Source organism: Zootoca vivipara, chromosome 15 (genome assembly GCF_965207765.1).
Source record: "Zootoca vivipara chromosome 15, rZooViv2.hap1.1, whole genome shotgun sequence".
NCBI lineage: Eukaryota > Metazoa > Chordata > Lepidosauria > Squamata > Lacertidae > Zootoca > Zootoca vivipara.
The window spans coordinates 20,354,884-20,375,730 of record NC_142598.1 but is presented as its reverse complement, the minus strand read 5'-3'; the positions used below and the strand labels follow the sequence as shown (position 1 = coordinate 20,375,730).

Sequence of the window (20,847 nt, the reverse complement as noted above, 5' to 3'; positions counted from 1 at the left end):
ACCACACTCCTTGGCAGCAAATTCCACTGTCAAACAGCTCTTACTGTAAGGAAGTTCTTCCTAATGTTTAGGTGGAATCTTCTTTCTTGCACCAGTTTGAATCCATTGCTCCGTGTCCGCTTCTCTGGAGCAGCAGAAAACAACCTTTCTCCCTCCTCTATATGACACCCTTTGATATATTTGAACATGGCTATCATATCACCCCTTAACCTTCTCTTCTCCAGGCTAAACATACCCAGCTCCCTAAGCCGTTCCTCATAAGGCATCGTTTCCAGGCCTTTGACCATTTTGGTTGCCCTCCTCTGGACACGTTCCAGCTTGTCAGTATCCTTCTAAAGTAACTGCCTCTTGGTTTCAGAAGGTACATCTACTATTGGTTCATTTAAGCCGCTGTATTTGGATCCTCTGTCTTATTGGTTTCCTCCAAAAGGCAGCACTGTGATATTGTTCCCTCCAAAATGTATCCCTTTCTAGCTAGTCCCCTGTCCCTATAAATGTAGCTTTCCTCTCCTCAGAGCTCAGTCTTGTTTGCTTTAATTAAGAAGTGTTACTAGAGAACTATCTCCAGCATATTATGTCAAGAGAGCTGAAATCACGAACCCCACGTCACAACAGTACCCATTGTCGGATGGACCGAAGTTGATCTTTTTTTTAGGAAGCCAAAGTTGTTGAGGTTTTTTCGGAAAAGCAAAGTTGTTGAGCTTTCTTTAGGAAGCCACAGTTCTCCCTGCCCCTTTTGGGGGGGGGAGAAAAAACTGAGGGGCCAAAGATCTGCCAGGAGAAACCCCACGATCTACCTGTTGGACATGCCTGGATAAGCTAAACAAGCTACTGTATAGCTTAGGGCGGGCCCCACTACATGCGTACAGCAACAGTGTTTTGTAGGCTCCTAGGACTTAAGTCATGGGCCCCCGCCTGCCAGCCTGCTCCCTAAAATATCACTGGTTTGCTCATTTCTACATATAGGGTGGCTACATTCTGCATGGACTGGTTGCAGGGCAACATGTGCAAATGGCTTTAGATACCTATTAGGTCCATAAATTACCATATAGCATATAAAGGTAAAGGTAAAGGGACCCCTGACCATTAGGTCCAGTCGTGACCGACTCTGGGGTTGCGCGCTCATCTCGCATTATTGGCCGAGGGAGCCGGCGTATAGCTTCCAGGTCATGTGGCCGGCATGACAAAGCCACTTCTGCCGAACCAGAGCAGCACACGGAAACGCCGTTTACCTTCCCGCTGTAGCGGTTCCTATTTATCTACTTGCATTTTGACATGCTTTCGAACTGCTAGGTTGGCAGGAGCTGGGACCGAGCAACGGGAGCTCACCCCGTCACAGGGATTCGAACCGCCGACCTTCTGATCAGCAAGCCCTAGGCTCAGTGGTTTAGCCCACAGCGCCACTCAACACAAAAAACAATGACAAAGGACAGCTGGACATATAAAGGGCCTCATTACCTTCAGTAGCTTAGGGCCTCATCAAACCTAAATCCGGCCCTGCCTGCAACATTTCTTTTTCTTTTTTTATATAAAACTTTTTTTATTGAATTATACATTGCAAATTTAAATTCAAACCATCATCATCCATCATTTAGGATTCCCTGGATCCTTTGACTCCCCTCCACCCTTCCATGGTTACCATTTTCAAACTTTTTCAACTGCTTCACTTATTTTTTCAATCCATTTTTACCTTGGTTTTTTAGTACATTACAAATGTTACTGAAATCCTGCCAAAGTTTTTAGTTGTTTACAATGTTCTCTTTTAAGTATGTTGTAAATTTTCCTCCTCTCTTCCTGGTTTCTGATTTTCATGGTCAGTTTCTCCCTAGAAAATAGGGATTATATGTTGTTCTTGTTGTTGACTTTTGTTGTTGCTGCTGCTGCTGCTGCTGCTGGTTTGTTGTTGTTGTTAATACCCCGCCCATCTGACACTGGGTACTCCCCCCCCCCCTGCAGCTCAAGTAAAACAATTCTTTTGCAGCACAAAGTTTGGGAATGGGTGGGGATGCTGGGCAAGTCTCACACCTGGTTTCTCTGCCCTAGCAATGGCCTCTTTGCAAGACACAGAAAGCGGGAAAGAATAAGAATTGGAAAGGACCCCAAAGGTCACCAGGGAGATATAGATATAGATATAGATATAGATATAGATATAGATATAGATATAGATATAGATATAGATATAGATATACTATAACTTCTATGTCCTCTTTTGTCAAGTTGATCCTTTTACATGGTTTTGTATGTTTTGTGGTATTTTATGCATTGTGACTTGCCATTATTTTTATTGATTATACTTCTTTGTTGTATAATCAAACTGTTTAATTATTATTTGCTGATGTTTAATTTTACTGCTTACTATTCTGTGGGGGGCTATTGGGTTTTCTTTTCTTTTTATTATGTATTTTGTGGTTTTATATCTTTATATCTATTCTGTGAACCACCCTGAGACCCCTGGCTATAGGGCAGTATATAAATTCAATAAATAATAACAACAACAACAATAATATTCTAATGAATTATTTGCTATTGCTTTATTTGATATAAGCTGTTTATTTTAAAATCATGTTTTTATTATTACTTTTTTTGTATTGGATCAGATTGTTATTAGGTGTGCGATCTTTGCTGTCCATTTTGTTGGTTCTTCAGCTTGTAAACAGCCTTGTGCGTAGTAGTATAAAGGTGGTATGCAAATTAAAAGTGAAATGAAATATTGTCCAGCAAACATTTGGTGTTTTAAAGTTTATTCACTTATGAGGCAGAACCACATTTAAAAACACAAGTCTTCTCCCGTCACCTGTATAATAGATTTGTGTGTGACGTAAGCGTCAGTCTTCTATTAGCCCTCGTAAAAGGAAGAGGCCGCTGGCGGGATGGATAACAGCACTTGCTTATATCTCCTTGGTGTGCTGCCTATTTATTCCTTTGCTTGACCCCTGCCCTGTTTGGTGTACCGTATTTGCTTTTAGCTGCACTGAACCTAATTCTTCCAGTTATGCCACCCATTTTGCAGCTTCTCCCCCACCCCATCATTTGTCCAACTTCACCTCTAGGATGCAGAATTAATTAGCGACAACCCAATAAAACCACATACAATTTTTTTTTTACAGACCAGCATCTTTACTGACGATTTTGTCACAGAACAACATATACAAAAACAGAGTCCATTGCCTGTATTAGGGGGAGGTTATTGGCAGAGGGAGACCGGGACTTCGACTTGATGCAGCCAGGGGGTGATCCAAACTTCAAAATGGCATCTGAATGTCTGAGAAGGGAAAGGAGAAAGATGAATATCAAAATCAGCCCAATGTCGAAATCTATAAAGCTGTCCCATGTCATTATCCAATGGCTTGTTCAATATCCTGACCAGGTATTTCAAAAAGGAACTCACAGTTATTCCACCTTCCTCTTTGACAACCCCAAGGCAAGGAGATGTGGCCACAGCTCCTGCAACATTCATGCGCAACTCCTTACTCTGGGCCTCATGCCCAACGTGATAAAGGACAGAAGCCTCTTGCAATGCCCTGGCTTAGGAAACGGCAGCCTTTCTTGCAGTGCTTTCACTATCTGATAACCTCCATATATTACGTGTGGAAAGATTCTGCATCAGCAAGGGAAGAGTCACTCGCTGCTCTCATGTTACGATGTTGCCACTGCTGCACAACTTCTCATGTTGCACACGGAGAAGTCCCAGGCCACACGGGAGCAGCAAAGGCCAGACTTCCTTGACAAAGTGCCTTCTGTGGCTTCGTTCCCCTACACCAGTAGGGCCTGCCCCCGATTTACGAGGCAGCAGCAACCATTTCAGATTTTCCACAGTGCCCTTGTAGACCTTTCTCCTACAGAGTCACCCCAGAGAATTGTGGGAAATTCATCATGGCCATTTGTAGCCGCTCACTGATTGGTGGGTGGGGGTAGAGGCTATGGGCAGGTGCCAGAAGGTGCCTAGTGCTGATATCAAGCCTGGGCGCAACATAACTAACACAGAAATAGGATAGAGCAGGGCTTTTAAAAGCAAGAACGTGCTGGAACTCAGTTCTGGCACCTCTCAGGTGGGCACCATTGCCATTATAAAAGAACCAGAGAGTTCTGGCACCTCTTTTTCTAGGGAACATAGCACTGGGAAGGAGCCATAGTGTAGGTTCCTCTCACATTGCCCAGTGCTTCTTACATTACCTAAGGTATTCTGTGAAAGGTACAGTCGTACCTTGGTTCGTGAATGCCTTGCGAGTTGAACGTTTTGGGCCCCAAACCCGGAAGTGAGTATTCCGGTTTGCGAACATTATTTGGAACCCAAACGTCCAACGTGGCTTATGCGGCTTCCGATTGGCTGCAGGAGCTTTCTGCAGCCAATCAGAAGCTGCGCCTTGGCTTCTGAATGTTTTGGAAGTTGAACATACTTCCAGAATGGATTCCGTTCGAAATCCGAGGTACCACTGTAATTTTTTTTAAAGCTCCCAGATTTGAAGGTAGAAGGTAATGTCAAGGCTCTCAGACATTAAGGCTCCCAACATGTAACAAAATTTGAACCATCAGGATCTTGGAGAGGTAAGAATTGCAGCTGTCTCCCCAACATGAATTTTGCATGCTATATATTTATGCAATGAAACATCCAACCGGCCTGGCTTGTGTGCTGCATGAGCATGTTCTCTGGCTCTCTCTGCCATGTGTGAGAGTTCTGCAGCAGACCAGTCAATGTGAAAAGTGTTTCCTGAAGAGAGAATTTGAAATCTACAATGTGGTTTTTCACACCTGGCTTCCCTTATTAACTTATTGAATTCTAACTGGAATGGGGAATGGTGTCCATCAACATCTGGAGAAAAATTTATCACTTCCAGGGGTAGATGTCAGTTTATTGCAGCAGCAAAAAAACAACAAATTATTGTGGCATCTTAAAAACCAGCAAATTTGGTTATGACACAAGCCAGTCTTCCCCAGCTTGCAGCCCTTCAGAGTTTGGGTTGATTTTTCCCATTTTATATTGGTCACCATGCTTATTTTGCATACATTTAAGTTCTATATGGCGCTGTGGGTTAAACCACTGAGCTTAGGGCTTGCTGATCAAAAGGTTGGCGGTTTGAATCCCCGCGACGGGGTGAGCTCCGTTGCTTGGTCCCAGCTCCTGCCAACCTAGCAGTTCGAAAGCACGTCACAGTGCAAGTAGATAAATAGGTACCGCTACAGCGGGAAGGTAAACGGCGTCATGTGGCCAGCGGCTTTGTCATGCTGGCCACATGACCTGGAAGCTGTATGCCGGCTCCCTCGCCCAATAATGCGAGATGAGAGCCACAACCCCAGAGTCGGTCACGACTGGACCTAATGGTCAGGGGTCCCTTTACCTTTTTATAATGTTTGCACTTCAGGACTCGTGGACATTGATAAAGCTGGGCACAGCTAAGTCACCAGTGAAGGGATACCAATACGCATAGGAATCAACTCCTCGGGGCCAAAGTCCCTTTGGCTCCCCTAATAAAATATTTGAGAGGGCCAGGCCCCTTGATGGGCAGTTCCATTAAAATGATGTGGTGCGCCGAATCATGTGTTCAGTTATGTGGGACCTCCCTCCCCCCCCATATTTTATTCAAGTTGGCCTCTCTGCAATTGGATAGCACAGCAGATCCTGGCTGAATCTAGACACATGAAAAACAAACATTTCAGGAAAATGTGTTGGAAACCTCGTAATGGGAAATCACGTTGCCGAAAGACGTAACTCCACAGCGCCATCTGGCGTCACGGTGTTCTAATGCATTTAAAACGCTTTTTCTTTACTAATGTAGCTGAGTCCCCCGTAACGTTCCACATTAGTCCATTAGGAAACCAATGAGAAATCTGAACACATCTTACTTGTCTCAGTGTCTTTTTTGTCTGGAAATCACATCTGTCCAAGTTGGGCTCTGGATGTATCCTTTTGGTGCATACTGTCCGGCAGATATCAACATCCATTTTGTATTTCACCCCTCTCACAACCTAGAGAGAACAGTTTTCACTAAACCACACATAGTAAGGACAACTTGGAGAGATAGAGAGAACTTCTCATATACTGGGGGAGCAGGAAGGGAAGATAATAGTTTTTTCAAAGGCTTTATACCCCCCCCCAAGAGGGAGGCATGTTGCTAAGGCATGTTGGTGCCTGTTGTTGGTATATTCATCCCACTGTTATCTCTGATTATTGGTTTTGAAGGACAAAAACCTGTTAAACCTGTTTGACCAGAGACTACACTGGGAGAAGGTGATGAAACAGTGAGATTACTAGTTGGGGTTGCATTTGGATCATATATAACCTCTTAAAACAGCTGCCTTGGTTGCAGCCAGTTCATTTCTGCACCTAATTCAAGATATTCATACCCTGTTTCCCTGAAAATAAGACATACCCATAAAATAAGCCGTAGCAGGATTTCTACGCATTTGCGCAATATAAGCCATACCCCGAAAATAAGACATAGTGATAGGCGCAGTTCTGGAGGGCGCCAAGGAAGAGGCAAGGCTGGAAAATAAGACACCCTTTGAAAATAAGCCATAGTGTGTCTTCTTGAGGAAAAATAAATATAAGACAGTGTCTTATTTTCGGGGAAACGTGGTATTAGTGATTAAAGGCCTTAACACAGGCATCCCCAAACTGCGGCCCTCCAGATGTTTTGGCCTACAACTCCCATGATCCCTAGCTAACAGGACCAGTGGTGGGGGAAGATGGGAATTGTAGTCCAAAACATCTGGAGGGCCGAAGTTTGGGGATGCCTGCCTTAACAACTCAGGCCACAAATACCTTAAAGACCACCTCGTTCCCTATCAACTTTCTCTGGTGTTAAGATCAACAGAAGGAGGTTTTGTTTCGTTGCTGAATTTGTTGCCATAACAGCCGGAGTTTCCTTACCTGCCTCATGGCTTTGTTTATGCGAAATTCTTTGAATAGAAAGATGTCATTTGAACTGTTGTTGTATCTGTAAACACCAAACCTAGCAGCTCTCTGAACTCCTGGGTCGTTGGTCTTGACAGTGATAGGAGATCCAGGTTTTATAGCTGAATTAGGCGAATGCCTCTCGCTACCTGTAGAAGCACAATTCACAAACAAATAATTATTTAGAAATTTTGTCCGGCGGACACATGGAAATAACCTTATGATGTATCAGCTAAGTTCTCAAGCCCAACTGATGCGGCAGTTTTGTGCGGCAGAGGAACTGTTTTTCTGTCGCAACCCCATGTCAGTCTGGTCATTTGTGCAGAGAGAAGCCACACAAGTTGGGAGAATGGCTGATGGCTACCGGGAATGGACAGATCTGTCAGCTTCAGATTTCTCCATTTAATAATAATTAATAAAAATTTTATTATGTATATCCTGCCCATCTGCCTGGTTTCTCATTTTCTCCAATATTAAATTCAGTTCTCTGCATTGGTGCAGAATTTGTAATTTTAAAAAGCCATCCTCATAAAATGTCATCACTTTTAGTGCAAATTTCTTAAAAAAGAACCATGTTTTTGTATGCAATTTATCCAATATACACATTTTTACAAGCATTTCCCCTCAATTATAGTGCATTTTTGAAATTGTTTTCACTCGTAAGTTCATTGCATGCACCCCAATACATGCATTTTTGCAAAAGTTATTTGGCTGGAGAAACTGCTTTGCGAAATTCAGAGAAGTGTGAATTTCAAAGGATGGCTTTCCTCTCAGTTCTCATGTTGTTTCAGAATGTGCAGATTTATAAATGTGATTCCTGCATTGCAGGGTGTTGGACTAGATGACACCAGTCCCTTCTAACACTACAATTCTATGATTCCATTATTCTACTTGCCCCACTCAAGCTCAGCTCAGTAGTATCTCCTGTCAGAAATGATAACAAGAAAAACCCTTCACCAAGTACAGGGGTGGGGAGTGTTGGGCTGTACACTTGAGTCCCATTCTAATTCCTGGACCTAGCAAGGATTCAATTGCTGGAATAGCCAGGCCAGCTTCCTGGTGAGGTTATGGCCTAAGCAGGGGCAAAAATAAGGTTTATTTCACACAGGTCAAAGACCCAGTTTGGCAAGAAGAATAAAACACCCACATTTTTTCATACTCACACAGGCTGAGAGCCTCAATGGGACTCCTCTGGAGGCTTTACCCAGAGCAAAAAACCTGGCTAGCCCCTAGTAGTTATGGAACTGGTAAGTATGTGTCATTAAGGTAAGTGGCTTTTGTCAGTCAGAAGAAAAAAAAGGCAAAGTGGAGTTGCATGTGTGAGCCATAAGTTAAAGGCAGAAGCTTGAGAGAGAGAGAGAGAGAGAAAGAAAGAGAGAGAGAGAGAGAGAGAGAGAGAGAGAGAGAGAGAGAGAGAGAGAGAGAGAGAGAGAGAGAGAGAGACATGCCTTATTTCCGCTGGAATCCAAGACTGTGGCTATGGAAGAAGCAATACCTTCTAGGGGTGTTAATGCTGTGAGCCCCTCCATCGTATGCTCAGGTTGTAAGAAAGGTAAAGGGACCCCTGACCATTAGGTCCACTTGCGGACGACTCTGGGGTTGCGGTGCTCATCTCACTCTATTGGCTGAGGGAGCTGGCGTACAGCTTCCGGGTCATGTGGCCAGCATGACTAAGCCGCTTCTGGTGAACCAGAGCAGCGCACGAAAACGCCGTTTACCTTCCCGCTGGAGCAGTACCTATTTATCTACTTGCGCTTTGATGTGCTTTTGAACTGCTAGGTTGGCAGGAGCAGGGACCAAGCAAAGGGAGCTCAACCCATTGCGGGGATTCGAACCACTGACCTTCTGATGGGCAAGCCCTAGGCTCTGTGGTTTAATAACACCACAGTCTCTGCTGTCCCTCATTCCAAGGAAACAAAACCCTGGGTAACGGCCTGGATCCCTTGGAATCTCACACTGCTTGGAGACTGGGATGGCGTGCAACAATATTTACAGTGCATATGCATTGGCATGGCTGGGATATTATAGATTGCAGCATTCAGGTTTGGAATTTCACACCTCCACCTCCCTATTTTGGAAAACAAATGTATTCGTCATTTGAATGAAAGCGGGGGGGGGGGGCAAATTTGACCACAACACAAATTACAATTGGAGTAAGCCCCTGGGAACCAGGCAAATAGTTTTGTGAGACAAATATGGCCCAGAGCTGCTTGTTTTGTTTTTAACTACTGTACACAGGACTTTGTGGATTTGCCCAAGGTGCTAGCTTGCCATTTATTTGAATTACAGACAATGGCTGTTTTGATGTGTAACACTGAATGCGTGCATTGCACCGACCCCAGGAAAGGGGGCAGAGCAGGGGCAGAGTGGGCTAACATGCTCTCTGCTGATGCTCGCGGGGGTCCGCAATGCAACCTGCGTGCAAAATGGTCATCACCTGTAGTCCCAACACCACCAAGATCACTTGCTGCCTATTGGAGCCTCCAACTTTACTGAAGAAGCTTGCCGCTTGCTCTTTGGCAAACTCAGACTGAAAAACTGACAGCTTTCAAAGCTGATGTCGTATGGGGGGGCGGGAACCAGCAGCTTCTTCCTTTCTCTCACAGTTAAAACCCACTCTGTGGTTTATCGTTACTCTGCAATCAGCAGTTGACTCACAGGACACGACAAGAGAGTGTCAAAACTGCAAACTTTTTCCAAAGGAAAGCTTGAAATGGCAATGCATTTAAACAATAGGTCAAGTTTCTGGCAGGACTGTGTGTAACTTGGGGACACACCGTGCAACCCACAAAGTCCTGGTTTTGCAACTGTGTAATGAAAAAAAAGAAATTGTCTGAATTAATGCATGGTAAAAATTGTGCAGTTTCTCTCCCCTTGAACAGTACAGGCCGGTTCATACATTCATATTAACCACGTGATCACCACAAGTACAAATTTATCACGGCTAGAGAAATCAGGTGATACATGCATGTGCGAACTAGCTTCACACAAAAGCAAGGACACACTGAGTAGCCTCAAACACGACACCACTCATGCTGAACTGCCCCTCCTTTGGCATCTGTGTGCACAATGCAAATATCTGTAGGGAGGGGTTATTCAAATGTATGGGTGTATGTGCAAAGCCCCTCCCTCCAGACATTTGCCGTGTGTCCATGAATGCCAGGAGGGGGGTCACTTAGCATGCACAGTATATGGGGCGGGACTACACACTCTTACGTTGTGCTATTCACTCAGCAAGTGTGTCTGAATGTTGCACGCTGTGAATGTGTGTCCAAATCACTTTTAAATGGAGACGTTTATCCCAGTCTGTATGTGCATTGGACTTGAATTTTTTTAAAATTCTTGATGCTTTTATTGTTGCGCTGATCTGAGATTTGCTTTTAGAAAGCATTTCATAAATGGAATGAAATAAATAACCTACCGCACTTCAGAACGTGTTGATAGCTCTGTTAGGGATAGACATAAATGAAATGGAGGAAGAGTAATAGAGGAAGTGGTTCCGAATTTCACACACATTCCCAGCAGAATGTAGGTGTGGCTCCACTAAGGCTACACGCACATTGTAAAGAGTGAGAGAAGAAGTGGTTTGAAATTTCACACACATTCACAACATACTGAAGCCAACTGGATGCCTATGGGGAACTGAGGGTGGCATATGAATGATGTCTTCATTCACAGTGGCCACTGTGATAGCAGCAGTCAGTAGGTCCATCTTCTTCCATGGTCTTGTTATAAGAATTTTGAGGTCACATATATATATATATATATATATATATATATATATATATATATATATATATTGTTCATAAAACATGTACATGAATGTACAGAAACATGTCTGAAGCAGCACAGGAAGACAGGCCTGACTGACACCATTTTGACTCTCTCTCTCTGACCAGGTGTTCCTCTGCAAGGAAGAAGGGGGGTGGGGGGAACCTTCTCATTGTCTCAGGAATTAAAGTGATAATCCCTGGCATCCTGATACCTGAGTGCCAGACAAAAGGGTGTGATTAACTTGGCTGGGAAACAGGGAAATGTAAATATCTCTCTTTTTTGTTGATTAGGTTTTGGGGGCAGGGGGCAGGGTCCAGACTGCTCAGATTACTGCCACCAGACCTCCCCTTTCATGATGTACCTATGATGAATCTAGGGAGGGGGGTCTTGGGCTACACCCCTTCTGTGACATATGGATGATGCTTCTGGGGGGTGGGCTGAAACCAATTTCAAATTTCTTTTTAAGGGCAAGACACCTTTGCTTGGGGTCCCTTCCTTGTTCTCCTGCGTGAGAGGAAGGACCCTGTTGCAACAGCGAAAATAAAGACTTTGCTTCTCAAACTTCTCTGGTTGGCCTCTGTTATATTCTCCAACCGATGGAGAACCCAATAAGGGAATAAAGGCAGATTTTTGCCTATATCAGTCTCTTTCTGTCCGCCTTTTCTTTTTCACTCTGAATGCCAAGCTGAGCAAATTCTCAAATATTCCCACCCTTTGGTTGGCATCCCACTGCTAGTATTAAAAAGACAGCTCCATTTACATCAGTGCCGCTCCTTCCAGAAATGTTGAAAACAGCTGCATATTCATTTTAAATAGCCTTGAGAAATGCCTAAAACACCACCACACACACCCTGTGTTAATCAAATATTGTGAACAGGGAAAACACCCTTACCGGTAGCTTCTTCACCACTCAGACTATAAACCACAATGGAAAAAGAGAGATTTCGGTTTATCTAACAGCAGGCACTTTGTGAGACTCTACTTTTTCTGTGCATTCATGTCTGAATAAAGAGAGAACCTCAACATCACCATCACCACCATTATTGTTATTATTATTATTAGTAGTAGTATAATGCCCTTCGTCCAAAGATCACAGGGCAGTTCACAACATAAAAATGAAAAAATAGAGAACACAAAATGCACAATAAAAACAAAAACAAACCAATACCCCCCCTCCCACTTAGCATTAAGTTTTCAGCCATGATCCTGAACCTTTAAACACAGCCTGGCATCCAGCTATTTAGCAAGAGAAGTTTTCCATGCATGGAGATGTCATGGGAAGGGAGGGAGTTCCCTGTGCTGAACCTCTGTCTCAGAGAGTTTGCAAAGGAGCAACAGGTGGCATCTCTAATCCCATTTTCAAATAAAACACTGGAAATTCTCAAATTGACCTACCTGCTACTAGGAAACTTTGCAACAGCTTCTCCTTCACAAGGGTGTCCTTGATTCAATTGCACACACTCTCTACCCAGTGCAACCCTGTTTCTTAAACTTAACCCTGTTTTTTAGACTTAAATAAAAAGTACAGTGGTACCTCGGTTTACAAACACAACTGGTTCCGGAAGTCCGTACTTAACCTGAAGCGTCCTTAACATGAAGCAAACTTTCCCATTGAAAGTAATGGAAAGTGGATCAATCCTTTCCAGACAGGTCCGCGGAGTACTTAAACTGAAAATATTCAAACCGAGGCGTACTTAAACTGAGGTATGACTGTAGTGGTCTCAACTGATAATAATTGCGTACACAACATACATTTAAAGTGCATGGCTTCCCCCAAAGAATCATGGGAACTGTAGCTTATCCACCACAGAGATGCAATTCCCAGCACCCTCAAGAAACTACAGTTCCCGTGATTATTGGAGGGAAACCCATGTACAGCATTTTAAATATTGTACACACACATGCAAACGCCATGGGAGAATACTAAAGCTATTTTCTGATCTTACCAGCTGAAGTCCTGGCCACATCACAGAGAAGAAGACAGCAAAGTAGAGTCATTTTCCTCCACCCAATGGACACCATTTCTACTTTCCTATGGTAATCAGCAAAGAAACGAGGGCTGCTTGACTCGAGCACTTGCTTTTTTGCACCTAGCAGAGGAAGTGGGGTTTCCATGGCTTCTTCAGGAGCTCTCATTGGCCAAGAAGAGCATACTGTATAAAAAAAGCCAAGATCGCTATCTCCTGTCCTGTTCATTGGCCCTTGCAAAATCTATTAGCAAGTTTCTTTTTGAAGAACTCTGGGTGATGTTAGCACTTGGTGCATAACAGGGTTGTTTGTTTGTTTGTTTGTTTTTAAAAGGGGAAGCCAGATCCAAAATGGGCAGGTAGAAGAAGTAAGAGGCAGTTCAGAAAGAACATGGGGAGGTTCAATCATTCAAGTCATGCAAAAAGTTGTGCTATGTTAGGTAATAGAAAAGGGTGTAGCTCAGACCCTGATCAAGTATACCCATTTCTCTCTCCCCCTGAGAGACAACCATCCCTGCAAACTCCACAGCTCCGGGTATTCACCAATGCTTCTAGAACAAAGGAAATAGTTCTAGAACATGGTTCTAGTCATGTGGTGTTGCGATAAGGGCGGGAAGCCAGAAATATCCAATATGGCATTCATAACACAGACCTTACTGGAGTCAACATGGATGTGAAATATTTGTGTCCCAAATGCACAAAATTATTAAAGCAGTTTGGAAACAGAGAAGTCTTCTGTCTAGGTTCCTCACTGTAGCCACAGGAGATACGAAGGGATTATGAGTTATCAACTCTCCCAAGATCCCTCTTTCCTCAAAATCCCCGAGGAGCTCCTCCCACTCTGCGTAGATTTCTAAAAGCCATGGAATTTGACACTCACCAAGAAACGATTATGCACACATACAGAAAAGGCATAGGTGCATTGTAGCCACGCATGCTTTGAGCATGAATTATAATTGCATGCCACTCAGCAATTGCAAATTTTCCTATAAGACCACTACTAGCGGTGGGCAAATCTGTCAATTTCTGTTTCTCTCAGTTTCTCATTTTCTTATTCTTAAGTTCTCCACATTTCCACATCAGTTTGCAAATTGTTTTTTTCTCTCTCCAAAAAAGTCATCTTGAAAATTTTTTCAGTATTTGTGTGTGAATTTCTTTTACTGTGCACATTTTCCCCCAAATTCTCCAGCCAAGTAATGTGTACCAAAAATGCAAATAATATGGTGAATTGTGCATGAAAATGCATATATTACTAGAGGCTCTCCTGCTGATTTTAAAAGAGTGGAGTGACTCCCATGATCTATCTTATTATTACACTTTTATCTCTCCTCTACGCAGGCAATTTTTCTGAAGCCATACTGGCTCTCCTACAGGACAAGTGAACCAAAACATTACAGACAGACATTTGCTCAGTTGAGGCAAGCACAATTCACTAGGGGGCACTATTACCCTTTCTAAGAAACTTGATTCAGGACTATCCTTGAATCAAAGTTCTTGCTATGGACTCTTCTGCACCGCTCCCCAAAAGCCACATTTTCCCAATCTGTTTTCTGTGTTGTGGCCCTCTGTGGTTCCATACCTATGGGAGTTGTTTGCTGTTCTTGCATTCCATTATATTTCAGATCAATAGTTGTGTTGCTCATTTTTTTAAAAAAACTTGCCCATGTGGACCCTTCATAAAACCCACTCCCTCTTTCCAGGAAAACACCTGGGCTTTACTTGCTTCCCTCTTCCCTATACTTTGGGGCCATTGTTAGATTGCTACTATTTGGACCAAACTTCATTTCCATGTCTAGCTAACAATAAGATTCAGGGATCATCAATCCTTCTATCAGCTCTATAACCCATGCAGGTGGTATGCCCTTAGTGCATTGCTGCTCTAGAGGAGGAGTAAGATGCACTTCTGGGGAAGCAGTGGATCTGCGTCAGTTGCTTTCTAGTGGTAAAGTTTTTTTCTAGTTTTGCCAGATTGTGACAACCGGTCTCAGAAGGGAGAATAGCACATTATGTGACTTTTCTGGTGGGTCTGTCATTCCCTTACAACTTCTTCTTCTTTGGCGATCACTCGTAGCCGAGTACGATTGTCTTCCATAAACACGGTTTTAACAATGGGTCCGTAAGTGACTGTGGAGGCCAATTCTGGATCCACACGTCCTTCCCCAGTGGGGACATTGGTTTCCAGATGGGAGTTGATCACGGTGTGGATTTGCCAAGTGTGCCTTCCTCTTAGCACGTTTCTCCCTTGCGTCCTGAGATCGAGTTTCTTCAAAGCCCATGACACCTTTGGTAAAGGCTGCTCTCCAACTGGAGCGCTCACAGGCCAGTGTTTCCCAGTTAAAGGAAAATCCGCCCTGTGGTCCTTACTGACTAACACAGCCAACAACTTGGCCTACTCAGAAGCAAGCCAAAGGGACTTCCTCTCAGGTAAATGTGTTCCTGCCTGCCTGCACCACTTGCTACCTTGCATATGTAGTAAGGTTAAAGATTACTGGGAAATGATATATAATGAATTGAAAATTTTGTTTAAAATAACCTTGGGGGGGGGAACCCCAGAAGTTTTCTTTTTGGAATTATATAGGGACTATAGCAGCAAGAATGCTACTTGCCCCAAAGTGGAAAGAAGCAGAAGTCCCAGCAAAGGAAGAATGGATACAAAAACTTATGGAATATGCAGGAATGGCAAAACTCACCAGAAGAATAAGAAATCAAGATAACAAACTTTTTATAAAAGAATGGAAATGGTTTATTGAATATTTACAGATAAATTGCAAACAGATCAAAACATTGGCAGGATTACTGTAATAACCTGTCATAAGAGTATATATTTAAAGTGGGATGCTTGGCGCTGTGGTCTAAACTACTGAACCTCTTGGGCTTGCTGATCAGAAGGTTGGCGGTTTGAATCCCCGTGAGAGGGTGAGCTCCCGTTGCTCTGTCCCAGCTCCTGCCAACCTAGCAGTTCGAAAGCACGCCAGTGCAAGTGGATAAATAGGTACAGCTGTGACGGGAAGGTAAACACTGTTTCCGTGCTCTCTGGTTTCCGTCATGGTGTTCTGTTGCGCCGGAAGCAGTTCACTCGTGCTGGCCACATGATCTGGAAAGCTGTCTGTTGACAAACGCTGGCTCTCTCAGCCTGAAAGCGAGAAGAGTGCTGCAACCCCATAGTCGCCTTTGATTGGATTTAACCGTCCAGGGGTCCTTTACCTTTACCTAGATTTAAAGCAGATAATTAATTGAGCAAATTAAGTGAATTTGGATATGCAGAAGATATTTTTTAAAAAATTAATTTAAGGAACTGCAGAAAGAGGGGGAAGGAAGTCAAACTCTGAAATGTTAAAATTGTTGTAAACTTAATGAAGTGTATAAATTTGAAAAACATTAAAAACATTTCTAAAAACTTGCTACTTTACCTTCTACTGTAATTGGTTTATGATGATGATGATGATGATTATGATTATGCATTATTGCTGAAAAGCGGGTTTTAGCACCAGGGGAAAGAAACAGTGTGGAAAACCCCTAAGCTAAATAACAGCATAGGAAATGAACTAAATGCATGAATAGTTGTGACTAATCCTCGGCTAACAGAAGATCATATCATCTTACTTCTCTGGAATCCTTTGCAGCCCCACCTTTCTAATTGAATACGTAGTTGCCACTTCCTAAGCAAACACTTTCTCACAGCCACATGGCTAAACCACATCCTAATGCCAATATGTACAGACTGCGCTTTCTTAATTATGAGCATGTTAACACTGAGCATGCAGCTGGTTCTGCCACCTCTCAATCTCGGGGTTCTTCCAGATGGGGGCTGAATATTGCAAACTGATCATTGGCAGGTGACACTTTTTTCGGTAACTTTTCGGATTTCCCACCCAAAATGTAAATCTGGTTTAAATGGCTGGGGGTGGGGGAAGAATAGTGGCTGGCATTTTGATTCCAGCAACGCTGTGTGGATGCTGTGAAAAGCCTGCCTGCACATGAAGCATGAATACATGTCTGGATTTACCACCAATGCTGTCTCCCCCACCAGTTATAGCAGAGCTAGGGAACCTGCAGCTCTCCAGATGTTGTTGGACTCCCACTAGCCCCACTCATAATAGCCAGTAAGAACTCCTGGGTAATGTGCCTCATGTTTCTGTTGCTCTAAGGCAGGCATCCCCAAACTTCGGCCCTCCAGATGTTTTGGACTACAATTCCCATCTTCCCCAACCACTGGTCCTGTTAGCTAGGGATCATGGGAGTTGTAGGCCAAAACATCTGAAGGGCTGCAGTTTGGGGGTGCCTGCTCTAAGGATCCTTCTCTCTTGATGTCCAGTGTCCAGAGGCGGAGCTAGCTGCTCCGGCATTCGGAGTGGCGCACATGCTGTGCACTCGGGAGTGTGGTTAGTGAGTGTCTCAGGGGGGTGCAGCGAGCGTTTCAGAGGGGTGCCGCCCACGACGAGCGTCCCAGGAGGAATGGGGCGGTGATGTCACACACACCCAAGGGATAACACCCGGGGCGTTCTGCACCTACCACCCACCCCTTTCTCCACCAGTGCCGCTGCCTTGCTGGCTCCCAGGGTGGAGTTTGAGGCACTATAAAATACCAAAGCCTTAATCACCAGGTCTGGCCCCTCCCAAGACCTGTGGGTCTATTCCTCTCTCTCACACACACAGCCCCAGGAAGTCTTCCCACAAACAACCAGATCTTCCTCGGTTTTCTATCCCCTTCCTGCATGTCTCTCTGTGTGAATTTGGTTGTGCCAGGATGTCCTCAAATTAGATGTGTTAAACAAAGATAAAGAAAGATTCTTGTATTACTTATATTTGCAATGGTTACAGGCAGGTAGCCGTGTTGGTCTGGGTCGAAGTAAAATAAAAAAATTCCTTCAGTAGCACCTTAAAGACCAACTAAGTTTTTATTTTGGTATGAGCTTTCGTGTGCATGCACACTTCTTCAGATCTTCTTCTGAAGAAGTGTGCATGCACACGAAAGCTCATACCAAAATAAAAACTTAGTTGGTCTTTAAGGTGCTACTGAAGGAATTTTTTTATATTTGCAATTTATACTTAGCAGTGTCAAGTTTTGTGCTTTTTATTTTTTTGACAATACATCTGCTTTTGAAAATTGAAGTAAGCTTTTTTTTGGGGGGGGTGCAAGTTGTTAGCCTTACCTAGGGTGCAAAATAGCCTGCCATTGGCACTGCTTAGAAGTTGCTCTTAGTGCTGCCAGTTTTTTTTCCTATCGGGACTTTTGTTCCATAAACAGTGGTTTGACAGGCAGAAGTTCAGCTGTTGTACCTTCCAGCTACCTGGAGATACAGTAAATATTGCTGTTAAAAGCAAAGTCGTGTGTCCAGGAAACAAGGTGACAACTTCAGGAATGATGAGAAAACAGCAGTGATCCCTGAGTTGCAGGTCCACTAGGAGCAGGTGGACCTAATTGCTTTTATAACCAATTAAGGTACACTTGCAAATGTCTCCGTCAGCTCCTGAGGTTATTTATGGCTACAAAACTCGAGAGAGATAGATGAATTACTTTGGGTATTTTTCTCCCAGCCAGAAACAGGTAAGCTCTGCAAAGGGACCAGTGACCAGTTAGCTTAAAAAAAAAAAGTTTGTTCTTGAAGCTGTGGAGTAGAATCTTTCTGTGACCGTTTCTGCTTGTCTGAGGTTTCATCTTATACCCTTAACACACATTTGAAGCATATTACTTCCCTCAGATAACTATGGGTCCTGTAGTTAGTTAAGGGTTTGTGGGAATTGTAACTCGTTGAGGGTAAACTACAGTTCCCAGGGTTTTTGAGGGGGGAAATATGCTTTAAAGTACAGTATATTGTGTATATCAGTTATACAATGAAGCTCCCGAGGATGAACTGCAGTCAGTTTGTGAGTCAGGAAACTGAGAAAACTCCCATACATCAGGCACATCACAGTGTTGAAGCAACTGAAAAATAAATCTAGAAACCCCAAGATACTCATTTCCCCTATTTCTATTAAACTCTTAACCACATGACCTCTGCTGTGGGTCTGAAGCTAGCAATCTATTATCCTTCGAAATAAATGAAGGTGGTTTATGTGGCTTTGTAATTCTGAAAACATATTATACAAGTGTCATGGAAACATTAGCTTGTATCAATGATTTTACATTATGCTGTGGTACCATAAGCTTTACGGAAGCAAGAACCACTAGGCTCAATGTGATTTTCTCTCAGTCAAGTAAGTGCAGAATTGCAGACTGAGACCTTTCTCTTATAGGCTCAGGTGGCATCAACATTTGATAAGTCTGTAGGTGTTTCTTGGGCTGCTCATGTGTGTAGAAGGTCGGTGGTTCGAATCCCTGCGACGGGGTGAGCTCCCGTTGCTCGGTCCTAGCTCCTGCCAACCTAGCAGTTCGAAAGCACGTCAAAGTGCAAGTAGATAAATAGGTACCACTACAGTCGTCGGGGAGGGAAGGGAGGGTTCAGGGCGGGGATGGGGAGGAGGGAAGATAGGGTTGATTCTATGAATAAGACATTTGTAACACAAGTTATAAATGTATTTTATTTTATTTTTTGTTGAAGCTGTTTAATTTGAAATTGATGTACAGTTTGAATGAATCAAATAAAGTTATTTTAATAATAATAATAAAAATAGGTACCGCTACAGCGAGAAGGTAAACGGCGTTTCCGTGTGCTTCTCTGGTTTGCCAGAAGCGGCTTAGTCATGCTGGCCACATGACCTGGAAGCTATACGCCGGCTCCCTCGGCCAATAATGCGAGATGAGCGCACAACCCCAGAGTCGGTCACGACTGGACCTAATGGTCAGGGGTCCCTTTACCTTTTAGTGGGGCCTGTAACAAAATGTTGCAGTGTGGGGTGCTGCTGTCAAGATCCAGGAGGCCATATTTTTCCCTCCCTGGGCAGTTTGGAGAGTAATGGCCTTCCCCTTAGGGTTTTCCCCCTGAATAATTGTTGTACTTCTCCAAATCCTGGAGTTCACCCCAAGCCTGCTGATATTGTCCTCTTCTGCACGGGAGGCTTCCTTTCTAGCTACATAAGGGCTGGAACTCAGAGATCACTTACATTACACATTTATTTCATAACATTTATTACCACTTGATTGCGGGGGGGGGGGACGGGACACACCACACACCCACAAAGCAAATCATATATGATGGCAATTCTTTTGTAAGAATATAATGTGTCTGCCTCAGACTTGAAGCACAGGGCAAAGGAGGAAGTGGCCTCAAAATTGATTTGCATTTTATTATTTAGCATCTCTTCCTTATACTAAACTGCTGTTGCCTAGGAGTTGAAATTTCCTTCCGGGGCTTTTTTTTTTGCTTTCTATTAGCACCTCACACCATTGCTCTCAGAGTTCACACTTCACTTGCAATTCCATTTACAGATCACTTTGCATCTGGGCCGCCATGTTCTCCCACTAGTTGCCTCAGGAAGATTAAAAAAAATAAAATGCTCCCATGATGCTTTGTCCATCTCTCAACATTTCACAGATGAGTGTAGGGGTGTTTTTATGCATTTGTAAAACCTTATTCTCACACCACCTGTGAGAAACCCCACATGGGAGGGAGGTGTGGGTTTGTTTTGTTCTTGTTCTTATTATATATTTTGTGTTTTTATTTTGTATTTTTTATGCTGTGAACCTCCCCGAAGATATACAAATTTAATAATACCAACAACAGTAACAACAGCAGCAATAATAATAATAATAATAATAATTACACTCACACATACATGCTATGTTCCTGAATGGTCTCTTGCCTACTGTATTCATTTGTGGTGAAATAGGTAGCATCTAATACTGAACACAGGGATGCGGGCGGTGCTGTGGGTTAAACCACAGAGCCTAGGGGTTGCCGATCAGAAGGTCGGTGGTTCGAATCCTCACGATGGGATGAGCTCCCATTGCTCGGTTCCTGCTCCTGCCAACCTAGCAGTTCGAAAGCACAAAGTGCAAGTAGATAAATAGGTACCGCTCCGATGGGAAGGCAAACAGTGTTTCCGTGCGCTGCTCTGGTTCAGCGCCGGCTCCCTTGGCCAATAGAGCGAGATGAGCACCGCAACCCCAGTCGGTCACAACTGGGTCCCTTTTGCCTTTATTACTGAACACTCCAATAGCCCCCACTCAGAGATTTAATTTCTAGAGGCCACGAGAAAGAGAACACAATCTGGATAACTGTGTTGTGTGTGAGTGTGCGTGCACACACCAACGACAATTTTATAAAGAGATAT

The 20,847-nt window shown here is 43.6% G+C and overlaps 1 protein-coding gene across 1 annotated transcript; it reads right to left on the bottom strand.

The window, feature by feature from the left end:
• Window positions 1-3,093: 3,093 nt before the first annotated feature.
• On the bottom strand, window positions 3,094-13,407 carry CST7 (cystatin F). Its single transcript, XM_035097321.3, has 4 exons — window positions 12,613-13,407; window positions 6,869-7,041; window positions 5,842-5,964; window positions 3,094-3,262 (listed from the first exon to the last, which is right to left on the bottom strand). The coding sequence occupies exons 1-4, from the start codon at window positions 12,860-12,862 to the stop codon at window positions 3,185-3,187; spliced, it is 624 nt and encodes a 207-aa protein (XP_034953212.2). The 5' UTR covers window positions 12,863-13,407; the 3' UTR covers window positions 3,094-3,184.
• Window positions 13,408-20,847: the final 7,440 nt, after the last annotated feature.